Genomic DNA, 19,845 nt, shown 5'->3' with positions numbered 1-19,845 from the left:
AAACAACCCTCCACCACCACCCTCTGTCTTCTACCCTTGAGCCAGTTCTGTATCTAAATGGCTAGTTCTCCCTGTACTCCATGAGATCTAACCTTGCTAATCAGTCTCCCATGGGGAACCTTGTCGAACGCCTTACTGAAGTCCATATAGATCACATCTACTCTGCCCTCCTCAATCCTCTTTGTTACTACTTCAAAAAACTCAATCAAGTTGGTGAGACATAATTTCCCACACACGAAGCCATGTTGACATTCCTGAATCAATCCTTGCCTTTCCAGATACATGTACATCCTGTCCCTCAGGATTCTCTCCAACAACCGAGGTCCGGCTCACTGGTCTACAGTTCCCTGGCTTCTTTACCACCCTTCTTAAACAGTGGCACCATGTTTGCCCACCTCCAGTCTTCCGGCACCTCACCTGTGACTATCGATGATACAAATACCTCAGCAAGAGGCCCAGCCATCACTTCTCTAGCTTCCCACAAAGTTCTCAGGTACACCTGATCAGGTCCTGGGGATTTATCCACTTTTAACCATTTCAAGACATCCAGCACTTCCTCGTCTGTAATCTGGACATTTTGCAAGATGTCACCATCTATTTTCCTACAGTCTATATCTTCCATATCCTTTTCCACAGTAAACACTGATGCAAAATATTCATTTAGTATCTCCCCCATTTTCTGTGGCTCCACACAAAGGCTCCCTTGCTGATCTTTGAGGGGCCCTATTCTCTCCCTAGTTACCCTTTTGTCCTTAATATATTTGTAAAAACCCTTTGGATTCTCCTTAATTCTATTTGCCAAAGCTATCTCATGTCCCCTTTTTGCCCTCCTGATTTCCCTCTTAAGTATACTCCTACTTTCTTCATACTCTTCTAAGGATTCACTCGATCTATCCTGTCTATACCTGACATATGCTTCCTTTTTCTTAACCAAACCCTCAATTTCTTTAGTCATCCAGCATTCCCTATACCTACCAACCTTCCCTTTCACCCTGACAGGAATATACTTTCTCTGGATTCTTGTTATCTCATTTCTGAAGGCTTCCCTTTTTCCAGCTGTCCCTTTACCTGCAAACATCTGCCTTCAATCAGATTTCGAAAGTTCTTGCATAATACCGTCAAAATTGGCCTTTCTCCAATTTAGAACTTCAACTTTTAAATCTGATCTATCCTTTTCCATCACTATTTTAAAATGAATAGAATTATGGTCGCTGGCCCCAAAGTGCTCCCCCACTGACACCTCAGTCACCTGCCCTGCCTTATTTCCCAAGAGTAGGTCTAGTTTTGCACCTTCTGTAGTAGGTACATCCACGTACTGAAGCAGAAAATTGTCTTGTACACACTTAAGAAATTCCTCTCCATCTAAACCATTAACATTATGGCAGTCCCAGTCTATGTTTGGAAAGTTAAAATCCCCTATTATTCTTCCAGATAGCTGAGATCTCCTTACAAGTTTGTTTCTCAATTTCCCCGTGGCTATTAGGGGGTCTATAATGCAATCCCAAGAAGGTGATCATCCCTTTCTTATTTCTCAGTTCCACCCAAATAACTTTCCTGGATGTATTTCCGGGAATGTCCTCCCTCAGCACAGTTGTAATGCTATCCCTTAACAATGCCACTCTCCCTCCTCTCTTGCCTCCCTTTCTATCCTTCCAGTAGCATTTGTATCCTGGAACATTAAGCTGCCAGTCCTGCCCATCCCTGAGCCATGTTTCTGTAATTGCTATGATATTCCAGTCCCATGTTCCTAACCATGCCCTGAGTTCATCTGCCTTCCCTGTTAGACCCCTTGCATTTAAATACATGCAGTTTAATTTATTAGTCCTACCTTGTCCCTGCCTGCCCTGACTGTTTGACTCACTTCTGTTCTCAGCTGTACCCGTCTCAGATCGATCTCTTTCCTCACTATCTCCCTGGGTCCCATCCCCCCACCCCCCACCTTACTAGTTTAAATCCTCCCAAGCAGTTCTTGCAAATCTCCCTGCCAGTATATTAGTCCCCTTCCAATTTGGGTGCAATCCGTCCTTCTTGTACAGGTCACTTCTACCCCAAACGAGATTCCAGTGATCCAAAAATGTGAATCCTTCTCCCATACACGAGCTCCTCAGCTATGCATTCATCTGCTCTATCCTCCTATTCCCTGCCCTCACTAGCTCGTAGCACTGGGAGTAATCCAGATATTACTATCCTTTTAAAATTTCTGCCTAACTCTCTGTAATCTCCCTTCAGAATCTCAACCTTTTCCCTTCCTATATCTTTGGTTCCAATGTGGACAATGACCTCTTGCTGGTCCCTCTCCCCCGTGAGAACATTCTGCACCCTCTCTGAGACATCCTTGATCCTGGCACCAGGGAAACAACACACCATTCTGCTTTTTCTCTGCTGGCCACAGAAACGTCTGTCTGTACCTCGGACTACAGAATCCCCTAACACAATTGATCTCTTGGAAGCCGGCGTACCCCTCGTTGCGTTAGAGCCAGTCTCAATACCAGATACTTGGCTGCTCTCCTGAGAATCCATCACCCCCTACATTTTCCAAAACAGCATACCTGTTTGAAATGGGTAAATCCGCAAAAGACTCCTGCCCTATGTGCCAACCTCCCCCTCTCCCTTCCTGGAATTAATCCATCTACGTGACTGTATCTGAGACTCCCCCTGCCCCCGCCCTTCCTATAACTGCCATCTGTCACATACTGTTGCTGTTGCAAATTCCTCATCGCTTCTATCTGTCTCTCCAACCCATCCACTTGATCCGATAAGATTCACGTCCAACAGCATTTATGGCAGATATAATCCGCAGTAACCCTTAAACTCTCTCTATCTCCCATATCTGACAAGAAGTACATACCACTGCAAAGGCCATTTTTGCTCCTTCACAATCTACAGACCCAGAAGCTAACACTATCTTATTCTTCTACAAAACACTGCCCCAGGTTAAATGAACAGTTATGGCTTATATTTTAAGTTTAATCAAGAGACTTACCTCCAGAAACACACAATCAAGAAAGAATCCCCACTATACTCCCTACTGCAGCCTTTCTCTTGGACAGACTTAAAACAACAATTAATTACCTGATTCTGTGCTGTGAACTTCACCCAACAGTTCCTCCAAGATTAGTTGTGAATTTCACTGTTTGTAAATTTTCCCAGATGCACTCCGATGTCCAACGATACACTAATGCAAACAGCAAAGGCAGTAACTGTGCAGGTTTTCTCACTCACTCACTCACTGATTGTCTGCTCTTCTCCCTTTTAAAACTGCTGTCTTTTTCTTCCCCAATGTTCCAAAACAATGCAACAGCATATGAAACAGTAATTGCTGCTCCTGGAATTCCAGGAAATCACCTCCAACACCTAAAATTTTTCCCAATCTCCATCTTGGATTACCCACAATCCAATTTTTAGTATGTAACTTCTAGCAAACATAAGACAATTTATATTACAAGTCTGACTGATTATCTTAATTTAGTTATCAGTGTCATTTTTAGCATGCTCAGGATTGTTCAGCAAGTGATGCTTGATCATGGAACCACTAATTACAATCACAGTCATATCGCACGGAGACAGACCTTTCTGACCAAGTTTCCCCAAATTAACTAGTCTCACTTGTCTGCATTTGGCCCATATCCCTCTAAACCTTTCCTATTCATGTACCTATCCAAATGTCTTTTAAACGTAACTGTAGGTGCATCTACCACTTGCTCTGGCAGTTCATTCAATTTACACACCACCCTCTGCATGAATGCTAGACATTATGTTCTAAGTTTTGCAAGTATAGGCTGAGTGATTACAGTCAGACCTCTCCCTAATGTGAACATCCAAAGCGACGTGCCACTCGATCCCATTAACCAGCCCTCTCTCCTCACACTCTCTCTCTTTCTTTCTCTGCTTTCCTTTCCTTTCCTTTCCTTTCCTCCGTTCCCTTTCCTTTCCTTCCCTTTCCTTTCTTCCTCCTTTTCCCCTTCCGCATGTTTCGTATAATGAGGCAACACAATATTCAGAGTGTGGTTTAACCAAAGCATAACTTCGCAGCTCTCAAACTTAATCCCCCTGCTAATGAAAGCCAACATACACTTTCTTAACAACCATATCAACTTGGTGGCAGCTTTGAAGGATCTATGGACATAGTCCCAAAGATCCCTCTGATCCTCCACATTGCCAAGAATCCTGCCTTTAACCCTGTATTCCGCATTCAAATTCGACCTTCCAAAGTGAATTACTTCACAGTTTTCCAGGTTGAGTTCCATCTGCCACTTCTCAGCCCAGTTCAGCGTCCTGTTGCAACCTCCATCAGCCCTCTACACTATCCACAACTCCACTAACCTTCATGTCATCTGCAAATGTACTAACCCACCCTTCCACTTTCTTATCCAAGTCTTTTAGAAAAGAGCAGAGATCCCAGAACCAATCCCCGCAGAACACCACTGGTCACCGAGCTCCAAGCTGAATACTTTCCATCTACCACAATCCTCTTTCTTTTATGGGCCAGCCAACTCTGTATCCAGACAGACAGGTTTTCCTGCATCCCATGCCTCCTTACTTTCTGAATGAGCCTACCATGACAACCTTATCAAATGCCTTGCTAAAATCTGTAAACACCACATCCACTGTTCTACCTTTATCAACATGTCTTGTCACATCCTCAAAGAATTCAGCAAGGCTTGTGAGGAATGTCCTGCCCCTCTCAAAGAAATACTGACTATCTGTAATCAAACTATGGTTCTCCGCGTAATCATAAATCCTGTCTCTCAGAATCCTCTCCAATACTTTGCCCACCACTGACGCAAGACTGACTTGTCTATGATTCCCAGGATTATTCCTATTCCCTTTCTTGAACAAGGGAGTAACATTTGCCACCCTCCAATCATCTGGCAGTACTCCAGTGGACAGTGAGGATGCAAAGATAATTGCCAAAGGCTCAGTAATCTGTTCCCTCGCTTCCTGTAGTAACCAAGGGTACATCCCTTCTAGCAAGGGGATTTATCTATCCTTATGTTTTTCAAAATTTTCAGCACATCCTCCTTCCTAACATCAACCTGTTCTAACTTATCAGTCTGTTTCAAACTGTCCTCAAAAACATGAAGATCCCCCTCAGTAGTGAATATTGAAGCAAAGTATTCATTTAGGATCTCCCCTACTTCCTCTGACTCCAGGTGCATGTTCCTTCCATTTTCCTTGATTGGCCTTGCCCTCACTCTGGCTATCGTCTTGTTCCTCACAGAAGTGTAGAATACCTTAGGGTTTTTCCTTAATCTTACCCGCTAAAGCTTTTTCATGCCTCTTCCTCATAAGTCCATTCGTCATTTCCTTCCTGACTACCTTTGTAACCCTCTAAAGCCCTGTGTCTTCCTTGCTTCCTCAACCTTAAGTAAGCTTCCTTCTTCCACTTGACTGGATATTCCACGTCTCTTGTCAGTGAGACAAACCTGTCTAGCATTATCAGCAGGTGCTTCCTAAACAGACTCCACGTTTCTGTTGTAAATTTCCCTGAGAACATAAAATATAGAACGTTACAGCGCAGTACAAGCCCTTCAGCTCTCGATGTGGCACCAATCTGATGCCCATCTAACCTACACTATTTCATGTACGTCCATTTGCCTGTCCAATGACGACTTAAATGTACTTAAAGTTGATGAATCTCCTACCGGTGCAGGCAAAGCATTCCATACCCTTACTACTGAGTAAAGAAGCTACCTCTGTCATCTGTCCTATATCTATCACCCCTCAATTTAAAGCTATGTCCCTCATGCTCGCCGTCACCATACTTGGAAAAAGGCTCTCCCTCTCCACCCTATCTAACTCTCTGATTGTCTTATATGTCTCTGTTAGGTCACCTCTCAACCTTCTCCTCTCCAACGAAAACAGCCTCAAGTCCATCAGTCTTTCCTTGTAAGACCTTCCCTCCATACCAGGCAACATCCCAGTAAATCTCCTCTGCACCCTTTCCAAAGCTTTCACATCGTTCTTATAATGTGGTGACCAGAACTGTACACAATACTCCAAGTGCAGCCGCACCAGAGTTTTGTACAGCTGTAGCATAACCTCATGGTTCCGGAACTTGATCCATCTATTAATAACGCTGTATGCCGCCCTAACAACCCTATCAACCTGGGTGGCAACTTTCAAGGATCTGTATACCTGGACACTCAGATCTCTCTGCTCATCTGTACTCCCAAGAGTCTTACCATTAGCCTTGTACTTTGCATTCCGGTTACTCTGACCAAAGTGAATCACCTCAAACTTGTCTGCATTAAACTCCATTTGCCACCTCTCAGCCCAGCTCTGCAGCTTATCTATGTCCCTCTGTAACCTACAACATCCTTCGTAACTATCCACAACTCCACCGGCCTTAGTGTCATCTGCAAATTTATTAACCCACCCTTCTACACCCTTATCCAGGTCATTTATAAAAATGACGAACAACAGTGGACCCAACACTGACCCTTGCGGTACACTACTAGTAAGTGGACTCCAGGATGAACATTTCCGATCAAACACCACTCTGTCTTCTTTCAGCAAGCCAATTACTGATCCAAACTGCTATATCTAACTTATGCTCCACATTTCCTACCTAATAGCATTGTAATTCCCCCTCCCCCAATTTATTACTTTCCCATACCTATATCCCTCTCCGTAAGTATTGTAAAGGTCATGGAGTTGTGATCACTATCTGTGAAATGTTTCCCACTGAGAGACATCTGACACCTGGCATGGTTCATTGCCAAGCACCAAATCCAACATGGGATTCCCTCTCGTCAGCCTATCTAAATATTGGCACTTGCCAGACCCACCTGACAAAAACGGCTCCATACGAACTATTTGCACTAAGGAGGTTTCGATCAATATTAGGGAAGTTAAAGTCATCCATGGCAACAACTCTATTAGTTCTACACAGTTCCAAAACTTGCCTCCTAATCTACTGCTCCATATCTCTGTTGCTACTGGGGGCTCTGTAGAAAACACCCAATAAAGTGACTGCTCCTTTCTTGTTTCTGACTTCCATCCATACTGACTCTGTAGACAAATCCTCCTCGATGATCTCGCTTTTTGCAGCTGTGATACTATTCCTGATTAGCAATGCCATTCCTCCACCTTTTTTTCATTTACTTTCTCCCCTATTCCTTTTGAAATATCTCAATCCTGAAACATCCAACACCCATTTCTGTCCCTGTGATATCAAAGTCTCTGTAATGGCTACAACATCATAGTTCCAAATCTGATCCATGCTCTGAGTCCGTCACCCTTATTCCTGGTACTATTTGCATTAAAATAGACACACTTCAACCCATCACACAGAGTGCACCTTTGCCCCATCAAGTGCCTATCCCTCTTCACAAGATTGTATCCAGCTGTTCACTACTTACTGATCCGTAGCTCAAGTTCCCAACCCCCCCTCCCCCAGTCAATCTAGTTTAAACCCTCCTGAAGAGCTCTAGCAAACTTCCTGTCCAGGGTATTGGTGCCCCTCCAGTTCAGGTGCAGCCCAAATTCCCCAGAAAGTATCCCAGTGATCCGTGTATCTGAAGCCCTCCCTCCTACATGAGCCCTCCCAAGTGTTCATCTGCACTCGTTCCCTATTCCTAGCTTCACTAGCATGTGGCACTGGTAGCAATCCTGAGGTTACTACTCTGCTCGTCCTGCCTTCTAGCTTCCAACCTAACTCCTACTCTGCTCGTCCTGCCTTCTAGCTTCCAACCTAACTCCCTACATTCTGTTTTCAGGTCTTCCTCCTTTTCCCTACCTATGTCATAATTACTGGTGTGTACCATGACTTCGGGCTGCTCTCCCTCTTAAGAATGCTAAAGACGCGATCTGAGACATCCCTGACCCTGGCACCCAGGAGGCAACACACCACATGAGAGTCTCGCTCACAACCACAGAATATCCTGTCTGTCCCTCGCACAATCGAGTCCCCTATCAGTATTGCTCTCCTATTCTCCCCACTTCCCTTCTGAGTCACAGAGCCAGGCTCAGTGCTAGAGACCTGGCCATTATGGCTTTCCCCTGGTAAGTCGTCATCCCCAACAATATCCAAAATGGTATACGTATTATAGAGGGGAACGGCCAGAGGGTCTCCCTGCTATTCCCTTTCCCTCTCCTGATGGTCACCCAGTTACCTTTGTCCTGTAACTTAGAGAGGGAGGTTGTCACACCTATCAACTCCTCTGCCTCTTGAATGATCCAAAGTTCATCCAGCTCCAGTTCTCTAACGCGGTCTGTGAGGAGCTGCAGTTGGATGCACTTCTCACAGGTGAAGTCAACAGGGACACCAGTGGTGACCCTTAGCTCCCACATTCTGCAAGAGGAGCATGCAAATGCCCTAGCCTCCATCCCCTTTGATCAAAATTACCGAGAGAGATTGAATAAATGGAAAAAAAGATTTACCTTACCAATCCTCCCCATATGGTTTTTGTCTGGTTAGAGGAAGATGATGTGTGGGAGACACCACATGTATAGTGTGGCTCTCTGGTTTAACCACAGCCCAAATCTATCATTTCCTGTGCCCAGCAATTCTTGTGTCCACGTCCACTCCTGTTAAGTCTTTGCTCCGCCTATTCACGAGATAAGTCTATCAGAGGAAACATTTACCGAGCATGTAGCCTCCTGGTCCTTGCTCTCACTGCTGCTGCTGAAAGTGGAGGCCGCTGATTCTGAGGTAAAAATTTGAATGGAAAACCTACCTTCCCAGCAGCCCCCTGAAGAGGGTGCTTGCTAGACTGCTGCATTTGTAACATGAATTTGTGTATGGAATGGAGCCCATTAAACTGCATATGGAAATTAAATCCAAATTGCAAATTAAGTTTAAAAAACATGCAAATTGTAGATTTGCGGTCATTCCATCAAACTGGCCCTAGAAGAAAGTTCCCATCTATTTTGGCATACAGTATATAGTGTAATTAAAACTGAATCAACTGCATAAGTTACTAAGTTTAATTAATATAGATTAAGAGACTGGCAACACATCTGGATCTCCGAATTGGCTGTCGGAATTCACTCGACCATATAGCTAATTTATGTAGAGAACCAGTCATTGATGATAAACAGTGCAATAGGACATTACTTTATCTTGAGCAAGCTGTCCATATAATGACTTTGTCCCTTTGGAGTTCACAATAGGCAGAGTACTGACTATTCGTGGCCAACCCATACATACAAAACTCAGAGTATAATCCTTCATGTTCGATGGGCAATGCTTGCTGAACAAGAATGACAATCAGTCTCAAGTGTAAAACATTACACTGATAGCCAATTTAATATCACCAGTTTTGCTGATAGTGTAACTCATTCATCATTGCTAGAAGCTGCACATATTCATACTGCAGGTCCTATCTCTGCAAACAAAGGAGGGTAACCAGGCATTGAATGCCGCCTTAATTTTAATGAACCAGTTGGACCATGCTATGGCATACCTCTTTGATATGTAGGACGTGAACCAATTATGCCAACAGACTGCCTCAACCCCACATGGTGACTTTTTAAAATGAAAGTAAATCCATGCACTCACTGGTGCGTTGTCACGGCAACACATCAACCAATCGGCATCTTTTCTCATGCAGTACAAATTGCTTCCTTTGAAATTGGTGTTCTTGTGTCTGTCCTGCTGAGTGCAAGATGAAACACTGATAGATTTATTGCTGAAAATAGAGACATGCTAACGTATGTTTCCTATTTCAAATGCTGATCATCTCGATTCAGACGCTGCACATCTCAATGATGGTGATCACCCAGACCAACCACGAAGTAAATCCCAATCCCCCCCCCCCCCCAAAGCCCTTAGTTTGAAGAGAAATAGCACCCTATGGCATAAAATTCCTCCCCCCCCCCCCTCGTTCAGCCCCTCTGTTGTATCAATTGCACATCTGAGATGGTTTGTCAGAAGTGACAACATGTCCAGTTAAAAATCTTTAAATTGCAACTTCTGCATTCATTTTCCAATTTGCCATGTACTTTACCATTATAGTTTTGTTTGCCAATATCTGACTCCATTTTATCTGGGCCAGATTTATTGTCACCCATTGAAATTGATCTCTTTCAATTAATTATTTCTACTCTAGGTTGTTTCTGTTTCCTTTCCATTGCTAAACTAATTATTATGAAGGTATGGTCACGATCGCCTAAATGTCCCCTTACTGTCACTTGATCTACTTGACCCATTTCATTCCACAGGATAAGTCAAAAACATACTGGTCATGAACGTGCTCCTGAACACACCTCTGCACTTCAAGTTTATTTTTTAATAAGGGAACTATTCTGCAGTTGCCTCTGCATGCTATTGATTTCAGAAACTAATAGATTTGTGACCAGCACTGGTATTGAAGTCACTTTGTTGTAAATCAAGTCTGTTTTTTTTTGTTTTTGCAAAAGTAACAGGCTGTTCTAGACAGTCATTTGGGAACCCCTGAAGATTCTGCCCACTTTATGCTAGTCACTTTGCAATTATGCAAAGACTCTAAATTGAAAGGAGCAATGTTTGTCTTCCATTAAACAATACTTCTTGCATCTTTCCATTCCCTAGTATATCCAACGTGCAGCATTCCCATGCTGAGTTTCATATGGCAGCTGACCTATTTTTAGGGAGGATGCAGATGGGCTGCTTTGCTACAAAGAAGCATGAAACACTTTGAGTGAACAATACAGCATATAAGGCTGCAGGCCAAGTGCAGGAAAATGTAATTAGAATGAATTGATATTTGATGCACAATGGGCTGAAGGGCCTTGCTGAACTGTTTTTAAAAATTCTATGACTCTCTGTAAATCTAGACTACTGTCCTGCCCAGTTATAAAGCAGCATTGAAAGAGGCCTGAGGGATGGGCTCCAGGGTATTCTGTCATCTTGGGAAAGTGAATTATGGGTGTCCCCTTTAGGTTGGAATGGAAAGAAGGCAAATTACATTATTTGATTTGGAACTGCCGGTGTTGGACTGGGTGTATAAAGTTTAAAAAGCACAACACCAGGTTATAGTCCAACAGGTTTAATTGGAAGCGCCTGGAAACACAACCACCTGATGAAGGAGTGGCACTTTGAAAGCTAGTGTTTCCAATTAAACCTGTTGGACTATAACCTGGTGTTGTATGATTTTTGACATTATGTGGAAATGCAAAGTCAATTTACTTTTATTATTTTGAGAGAGTATTCCAGGTACCAGGCATAGGCACTTTTTTCAGCCTGCCAAGATAATGTTCTTCACAGTTTTGATTCAAAGACAAACAAATATAGGAATCAAACAGGATCATTTTCTTCCCCATTCCCCCATTCAGAGCATTTAAGGCATAACATATCAACTTTATGAATTTAGTTGTAAACTGTGGAATTCAGGCAGTAGAAATTCATATGTAATTTTACTTAATTTGTTTGTTTTGTGAAATACATTAGGCCATCGTCGTTATGTTTGGAGGCACTGCTGTGATGATTCCAGTCTTTCATTTTGCAGAAGTGTGTTCAGGAGAATTTTCAAGGTTGTCAGTTCCACATCAACAAGGAAGCCAACATTATCTATCTGGTTCTGGGGAACAAGCTGAGTCCAGTGAATCAAATGTCAGTAGGAGAAGCTTTGGAGGACCATGATCATGATTTAACTAAAAAAAACAGTGTGTTCAAAAAAAGGTTAATTGAGAGAAACCAATTCACATAAGGTGAAAACTGGATTTGGCCCAGGTAAATTTAAATCAATGCTGGCAGGCAAATCTGTAATGAAATAATGGGCTCTGTTTCAAGAGGCGTACAGAGCATCATAGAATGGTCGTAGCGCAGTAGGTGGTCAGTCAGCTCATTGCATCCGTGCCAACTCTTTGCAAGAGCAATTGAGTGCCACAACCCCACCTTTTCCCCAAAGCCCTGCATTTTTTTTCCTTCCTTCAGATAATCCAATTCTGTTTTGAAGGCCATGATTGAGTCTGCCTCCACCACACTTAGGCAGATCATTCCAAATCCAAACCATTCACAGATGTTGCAAATATTTAGTTCATAAATCATATGTTCCAGAATATGACTTTTCTGGTAAAGGTTAAAGCATTAAATGGAAATGTCTAGTAAAATTAACGAACCCTGATGTAAATGCAATTCAAATAGACCCGCATTTAATTACAGTTAATTATAGTTGACAAATTACTTGTGTTTATTTTATTAGAATAGTGGTGAAGTTGCACAAACAATAAAAAGTAAAGACTTTCTGCTCCGAAGAAAGTCATATTGGACTCAAAGTTAAAAATCACATGACACCAGGTTATGGTTCAACAGGTTTAATTGGAAGCCACTAGCTTTCAGAGCACTGCTCCTTCAGGTGGTTGTGGAGTACACAATTGTAAGACACAATTTTTTGAATAAGTTTACGGTGTGATGTAACTGAAATTATACATTAAAAAATATCTTGATTGTTTGTGAAGTTTCCCATCTATTAGAATGACCATATTAGTTTCACTTATTTCATATGTAAAACACAAACTTTTTTTATAAGTTACATTCTCAGGTTAACTTTAACAATTGGAGTCAGCCCGGATAATATGTTGAAGGTGTTAGCCCCCGTGTTCTGTTGTCTGAGCCAGAATGTTTAGACTGACTCTAATCTAAAAAATGAAATAACGGAATCTTACATGGATTCATGCAGTTTTTGAGCAAAGCGCAATGTAACTCTGCAAGTACAAATTCACCCCACAAAACGTGTGTGTGAATGTATGTGGGTGTGTGTCTGGGGTAGGGGTTTGTGAGTCTCTGTGAGAGAGAGTGTATGTGTGTGAGTGTAAAGGGGTCTAAGTATGTGAGAGGGTGTATGTATGAGTTTGGGAGTGTGCGTGTCTCTGAGTGTCTGGGGTGGAGGCTTGAGTGTCTGTGAGAGAGTGAATATGTGTGTGTGAGTGTAAAAGGGTCTAAGTCTGAGAGAGGGCGCATATGTGTGTGTGGGAGTGTGTGTGTCTGTAGGAATGAGAGTGTCTGTGTGCGTGTGTGTGTATTGGAGTGTGTAACAGAACACAGGGGGCTAACACCTTCAACACATTATCTGGACTGACTCCAATTGTTAAAGTTAACTTGTGAATGTAACTTTTAAAAATAGTTTTGTGATTTACATATGAAAGAAGTGAAACTAACATGGTCATTCTACCAGATGAGAGACTTAACAAACAATCAAGGTATTTTTCAATGTATAATTTCAGTTACGTCGCACTGTAAACTTTTGTGAAAAATTGTGTCTTACAATCGTGTACTCCACAACCACCAGATAAAGGAATAGCACTTCTAATTATACCTGTTGGGCTCTAACCTGGTGTTGTGTGATTTTTAACTTTGTACAGTCCAACACCGCATCTCCAAATATTGGACTCACTGTTAACTTTGTTCTTCTCTCCAATGTTGTCTGGCCTCCCTGAGCTCCTCCAGCACTTTCTGCTTTTATTTCAGGTTTCCAGTGACTGCAGCATACTGCCATAGAGATGTACAGCATGGAAACAGACCCTTCAGTCCAATTCGTTCATGCTGACCAGATATCCTAAAGTAATCTAGTCGTATCTGCCAGCGTTTGGCCCATATCCCACTAAACCCTTCCTATTTGTATACCCATCCAGATGTCTTTTAAATGTTGTAATTGTACCAAATTCCACCACTTCCTCTGGCAGCTCATTGCACACATGCACCACCCTCTGCATGAAAAAGTTGCCCTTTGGGTCCCTCTTACATTTTTCTCTTCCCACCTTAAACCTATAACCTCTAGTTTTGGACTCCCCCACCCCTGAGATAAGACCTTGTCTATCTACCCTATCCATGCATCTCATGATTTCACAAACATCTGTAAGGTCACCCCTCAGCCTCCAATGTTCCACAGAAAATAGCCCCAGCCTATTCAGGCTCTTCCTATAACTCAAACCCTCCAATCCTGGCAACCTCCTTGTGAATCTTTTCTGAATCCTTTCAAATTTCACATCATTCTTCGTCTGGCAGGGAGACCAGAATTGCGCACACTATTCCAAAAATGTCCTAACTAATGTTCTATACAGCCACAACATGACCTCCAATTCGTACACTCAGTGCTCTGACCAATAAAGGCAAGTATAGCAAAAGCTTTCTTCATTATCCTATCTACCTGTGACTCCACTTTCAAGGAGCTATGCACCTCTGATTTTGTTTTATCGAGGAATCTTCTATCTAGCATCTATTGAAGGTTTATCCTTCAATAAAATATTAAAGTAATATTTAACTAAATTTTTGAGATTAAGATAGAGCGAGCTTTGTAAACATGTAACTCCTTATATCCAGGAAGTATGCAGATACTGTAATTGCATTCTGTAGAAATATCATTTTCTCATTTGGATAACAATAGTTAGAGTTGTGTTAAAGGTAAAATCATCATTATTTTAAATTTTTACTTGAGACCATCCCAAAGCTTGCCCTGTGGCAATGTAGATAGACTATTACAACAGAAGTTTTTATTCAATTTACTGGATGTCCATCACAGGAGGCCATTGCAGTTTTGACCTATGTGCAAATTGCAGCTCGTGAGTTGGTAAACCAAAAGGAATGAATGCTGATAAACCTACACTTTAAGTGGAGAAAACACTGATGATTATTACTTATTGCATGGCATGTGGATGAAACTTAAGATCAGTTTAGAATTTGTGAAGGCAATAGAAGTTGGAAAATTTGCATAGCTCAAATTTACAAGATCAAATTTATGATGGTCCTAAAAGTTCCAAGTGGCAGAAGGTAGGTTTCAGTCAGCTTGGAAAAGGCCATGGCTTATCATTTCTCCTGCCAAATTGAATCTTTCCATGCTTTTCTTTGTATTAAAGGTAAGATAAAAGAGAATAATGTAAGAGATACATAGTAAGATTTAAACAAGGAAAATGCATATGCTAGTTGTTAGAATGTATGGGTTCAAGTCCTACTTGCTCTAGAAGTGTTCATAAGTTCCGACACTGGGTTGAGCCTTCCTGCTTAATTTAAACCAGCAGCACAGAAAAGATTTAGCTCATGCAGTAATCTGTGAAAATTCAAGAAGCCAAGAATTGCTTACAGTAAAAATTAACAACTTTATTTCTTAAAGTGTAACAGAGAATAATTAACTAACAACTATTTACAACTCCTTCCTCTAACCTATCTTTTACCTTCCCTTCTACAATACTAGTCCAGTTAACCCCCACCCCCCAATTCAGATTTACCAAAAGTTCAAGTTTTCAAAACCAGCCATCTGTCATCTCTTTTATTTGGATCTTCCTTCTTAGGGATTATGCTTCACAGGTCACGGATTGATAAAGAGCAATTAAGAGAGCTATTTTTCGGGCAGCCTCTATGTGCTGGTGGTGTGGCAACTGTTCAATTTCCCGCGGTCTTGTATCCCCAAAGCATCGGATTGTGTCATTGGCTTTTAAGATTGTTAATGTACTAAATTCAAACTTGTTTGGCATTTGATATTTTTCGAGGAATAAATTAAACTGATTGGTCTAATTCGAATCTGTTTTGTCATTTCCAGGCAGCCAGCTAATCTAGCTTTTGACCAGTTATATGGTTAAATTGGTGAAGTTTGAGAGGAGACTTAAAAGAGGTGCTCAAAATCATGAGGGAAAAGACTGTAAAGAAAGAAACAGTTCTCATTGAGATAAATAACACAACAAGCAAAGACAACTCTTTTTTTTGTGCAGCAATTGGTCAGTTTTTCTCTTCATTCATGGGATGCACATGTTACTGGCTGGGCAGGCATTCATTCTTCATCTCGGGCTGACTTTGAGAATGCTGTGGTGAGCTGCCGCCTTGAATCGGTGCAGTCCATTTGCTGTAATTTTAGCCACAATGGAGCTCCAGAATTTTGCCCCAGTGATCCTAAAGGAACTGCAATATATTTCTAAGACAGGATGGTGAGTGGTATGGAGGGGAACTTGCAGGTGGTGTTGGTCCCATGTAATTGCTGCTCTTGTCCTTCTAGATGGTAGTGGTCACATGTTTGGAAGATGTTATCTAAGGAGCGTTAGTGAATCTTGAATACTTTCACTGAAAATGTGAAATACAGATTGAATCTTGGTTTTCAAAGAGAGAAAAGGGCCATGGGGAAGGGTGAGTGACCTAGCTGAGTTGCTTCAGCAGAGAATCAGCGTAGACATGACAAGGCAAATAGCTTCCTGAAACAATTTAAAGTCCATTTATAGATAGATATGCTCTCAAGACCTGACCTGAAATCTTATTTTAATAGAAGTAAAGTCCACAAACTATGGTTTTTCACTTTTTCTTTTACTCTTTCTCAAATTGAAGACATTTTGCACTGAATTCCATTCAGAAGGATTTGAAGTTGTGATACTGAAAGCAGCATAACTTTAGAAATTAGATCACTGAGCTCTTGGAGTTTTGTCAGAAGCTTTCCAATCAATAACCAGGAGCAGCGGCACCTCAAATGCTGCTCTGTTAATACCTTTATGATACTGCAATGAATAAGAAGGAAGGGTAGGGCAAGTGATATTTATTCCAAAGTACATTTTGTTTTGAAGAGACTTTGTTCACAAATAGTATTATTGTTCTTCCATTCATAATTGAGTCACTGCTGTGAATGTGTAGGGGAGTACTAGGGAAGTACTTAGACATATAAATTGAGTTGCAAAGCAGTGTAAGCTCATACTGCTAGGAGAAAGTGAGGACTGCAGATGCTGGAGACCAGAGTTGAAAATGTGTTGCTCTAAAAGTGCAGCAGGTCAGGCAGCATCCAAGGAACAGGAGAATCGACGTTTCGGGCATGAGCCCGAAGAAGGGCTCATGCCCAAAACGTCGATTCTTCTGCTCCTTGGATGCTGCCTGACCTGCGCTTTTCCAGCAACATATTTTCAGCTCTAACCTCATACTGCATCAGCTATTTTGTTGCTTAAAGGTTCTGACTGAAAGCTGCTGTCTTTTTGCTTTTTAATGGCTAGTTCAACTGCACATCAAACTGCTGCTAATATATTCTGAGCTCAACTTCATTATTTATGTTGCAGTTATCATTATCATGTTACACAAAAGATTGCAAACAAATCTGCTCCCAAAGTGATTAAATATGCATAAAGCCAAAAACCACTTAGAAAAAGAAAACTAAAGTTAGAATGTCAATAACCATATATTGTGGTGGTTCAGGTTCACCCAGCAAGCTATTCATTTTGTGGTGATATGGAATCCATGGGCCATGTTTATTTTGGTTGTGGACAATGGCACCCCCTCTTCAGTTATTTGAAAACATTGTGTTTTTTTGGTTGCGTTTCAGCTCCATTGCCACAGAAGGCTCAAGTATATTTGAGACTGAGATTGTCAAGGGAAACCAGGGTTATGTGGAGAAGGCAGGAGAATGTGGACGAGAAACTTACCACTGATTGGATGACAAAGCAGACTTGATTGTCTGAATGGCCTAATTTCTGCTCCTAAGTGTTATGGTCTAATTTCTGACTCCATTTTTATTTAATCCCTTCCTGGTCTCCTTAACCCATTTCCTCCCATCCTTTTGATGGTTTGCAATGGGCTTCCTGGGTGATTACTGATAGTTCAAAACAAAACAAAAAAAAATCATGGTGATTTGGTGGCCAGTCGAAAAAGAGGCCATTCTGTGCATTGAATCTGTACTGACCCTCAGACATCGCACCCAACCCAAAACTTCACCTTAACCCTGCATTTTACAGAAGCCAATCCACCTAACTTGCATATCTTTGGACCATGAAAGGATACCAGAACACCTGGAGGAAGCCCTCACAGACATGGGAACATGTAAGCTCCACACGTGTCAAGATTGGAATCAAACGGATGTCCTTGGTGCAGTGAGAAAGCAGTATGAACCACCTTAAAAAGAACCCAAGGGGAAACATTTTCACGCAGAGGGTGGTGTGTGTATGGAATGAACTGCCAGAGGAAGTGATGGAAGCTGGTACAATTACAGCATTTAAAAGGCATTTGGATGGGTATATGAATGGAAAGAGTTTAGAGCGATCTGAGCCAAATGCTGGCAAATGGGACTAGGTCAGATTGGGATGCCTGATCAATGTGGATGAGTTGGACTGAAAGGTCTGTTTGTGTGCTGTGTGACTCTGCTTCCAGAGTGGTGTATCTGTTCTCAATGAATATAATATTGGCATTGGTTGCCAAACCTTTCTACTAAGAAAGGATTGCCTTTTTACAGAGCTTTTACACTGTTGGTATGTAGAGAATTCCAAGGTTTTTACCAAATATTGGTAGTGCATGTCTAAGTCAGAATGTGTAGTTTAAAGGTACTTGATGATGATGGTCTTTCAACATAATTTTTTTTCTGAAATTCTGTATATGCAATCCTATTGTACAACAATAAATATGTTGTTTCAAGCTGTATATTTCACAGCACATCATTTTTGGAAATATCTAACTGACTTTCATTTCTTTGCATAGAAAGCCTGAGAAAGGTGTACAGTATCTGATTGAGCGTGGCTTTGTTCCTGATACGCCTGTTGGTATTGCTCACTTCCTCCTCCAGCGGAAAGGTCTCAGCAGGCAGATGATTGGCGAGTTTTTAGGCAATCGGCAGAAGCAGTTCAACAGAGATGTCCTTGAGTAAGTATCGCACAAAATAAATCACACTTTTCACTGTTCTGAAGTTACCCAGTTTTCTATATTTTACTATTTTGGAGGTAAACCTCAGTGTAAAGTAGTCAAGTTATGGTCATTAAGGAACAGTTAAGAGAGCAGTGCATTGGGAATATTGCATCCAACTCGGTGAACACCCAGAAACTCCTGCCACTGTTGCTCTACTGGCTTCTCCACTCGGCTCTGCTTTCAGTCGATCTTTGTCAGTTCCTCTCTCGTGCCCCTGTAATTACCTTTATTTAACTGTAACGCCATTACATCTGATTTTGCCTTCTCTCTTTCACACTGCAAACTGAAATCTACCACATTATGATTGCTGCCTCCAGAGTGTTCCCTTACTTTAAAATCTTTTATAAAGTCTGGCTCATTTGATAGCACAAAGTCCTGATGAAGGGCTTGTGCCTGAAACGTCGAATTTCCTGTTCCTTGGATGCTGCCTGACCTCCTGCATTTTAACCAGCAACACATTTTCAGCTCTGATCTCCAGCATCTGCAGACCTCACTTTTTACACTAAGTCCAGAATAGCCTGCTTCCTTGAGCTCCATCACAAGCTGTTCCAAAAAGCCATTCTGTAGGCATTCCAAGAACTCCCTCTCTTTAGATCACCAGCAACATTATTCACCCAGTCCACCTGCATAGTGAAGCCTCCAATGACCACTGTGACCTTGCCTTTCTGACATGCCCTATCTATTTCTTGGTACATCTTGCGCTGCTGGTCCTGATCACTGTTTGGAGGTCTGTATGTAACTCCCCTTATGTTTTTTTTTGCCTTTGTGGTTCCTCAACTCCAGCCACACAGGCTCCACATCATTTGACCCAATATCATTCAGTGTCATAGATGTAATTTCATTCTTAGCTAACAAGGCAACCCTGCCCCCCTCTACCCACCTCCCTGTCTTTTTGATAAGTTGTAAATCCTTGGGTGTTTAATAGCCAGTCCAGATCATTGACATAGATTTTTTTTTATTTCTTCTGATTCTGCTGCTGATATTTTCAGAACCTTTACTATATTTTTCTTTATTTCTATCATATTGGTTTGTAGCTGTGAACGGAGAGCTGAGGTCTGAAGATAACCTTTGAAATGTGAGCAGCAGCTTGCTCTTTTTTTTAAGGAGGACAACATACAAACTGATTTATTGGTACATCACACCTGTAAGTTAATTGCAGGTTGATTCTTCTTCAAAGATGACAGGAGCATAATGCATCTCCAAAACAATACATCCACAAGCAGATAGCAGATGTTTAAATATTAACAGGGGCCATCACAGGATGGTGAGTGCCAAGCAGTCTAACCAAG

General features: G+C 41.7%; 1 protein-coding gene across 4 annotated transcripts in view; it reads left to right on the top strand.

Moving 5' to 3' along the window:
• The window catches only part of iqsec1b (IQ motif and Sec7 domain ArfGEF 1b), a 487,182-nt gene that overhangs the window by 425,493 nt on the left and 41,844 nt on the right, over positions 1 to 19,845 (top strand). For all 4 annotated transcript variants that reach the window (XM_060835545.1, XM_060835546.1, XM_060835547.1 and 1 more), the window contains one exon: positions 18,353 to 18,514. In XM_060835545.1, the coding sequence (XP_060691528.1) occupies positions 18,353 to 18,514 (162 nt within the window). The remainder of the gene's footprint in view (positions 1 to 18,352; positions 18,515 to 19,845) is intronic.

This window comes from Hemiscyllium ocellatum, chromosome 14, assembly GCF_020745735.1.
Source record: "Hemiscyllium ocellatum isolate sHemOce1 chromosome 14, sHemOce1.pat.X.cur, whole genome shotgun sequence".
Classification (NCBI taxonomy): domain Eukaryota; kingdom Metazoa; phylum Chordata; class Chondrichthyes; order Orectolobiformes; family Hemiscylliidae; genus Hemiscyllium; species Hemiscyllium ocellatum.
Note: the sequence above shows the minus strand (reverse complement) of the source record. Positions and strands in the feature narration are given on the sequence as shown.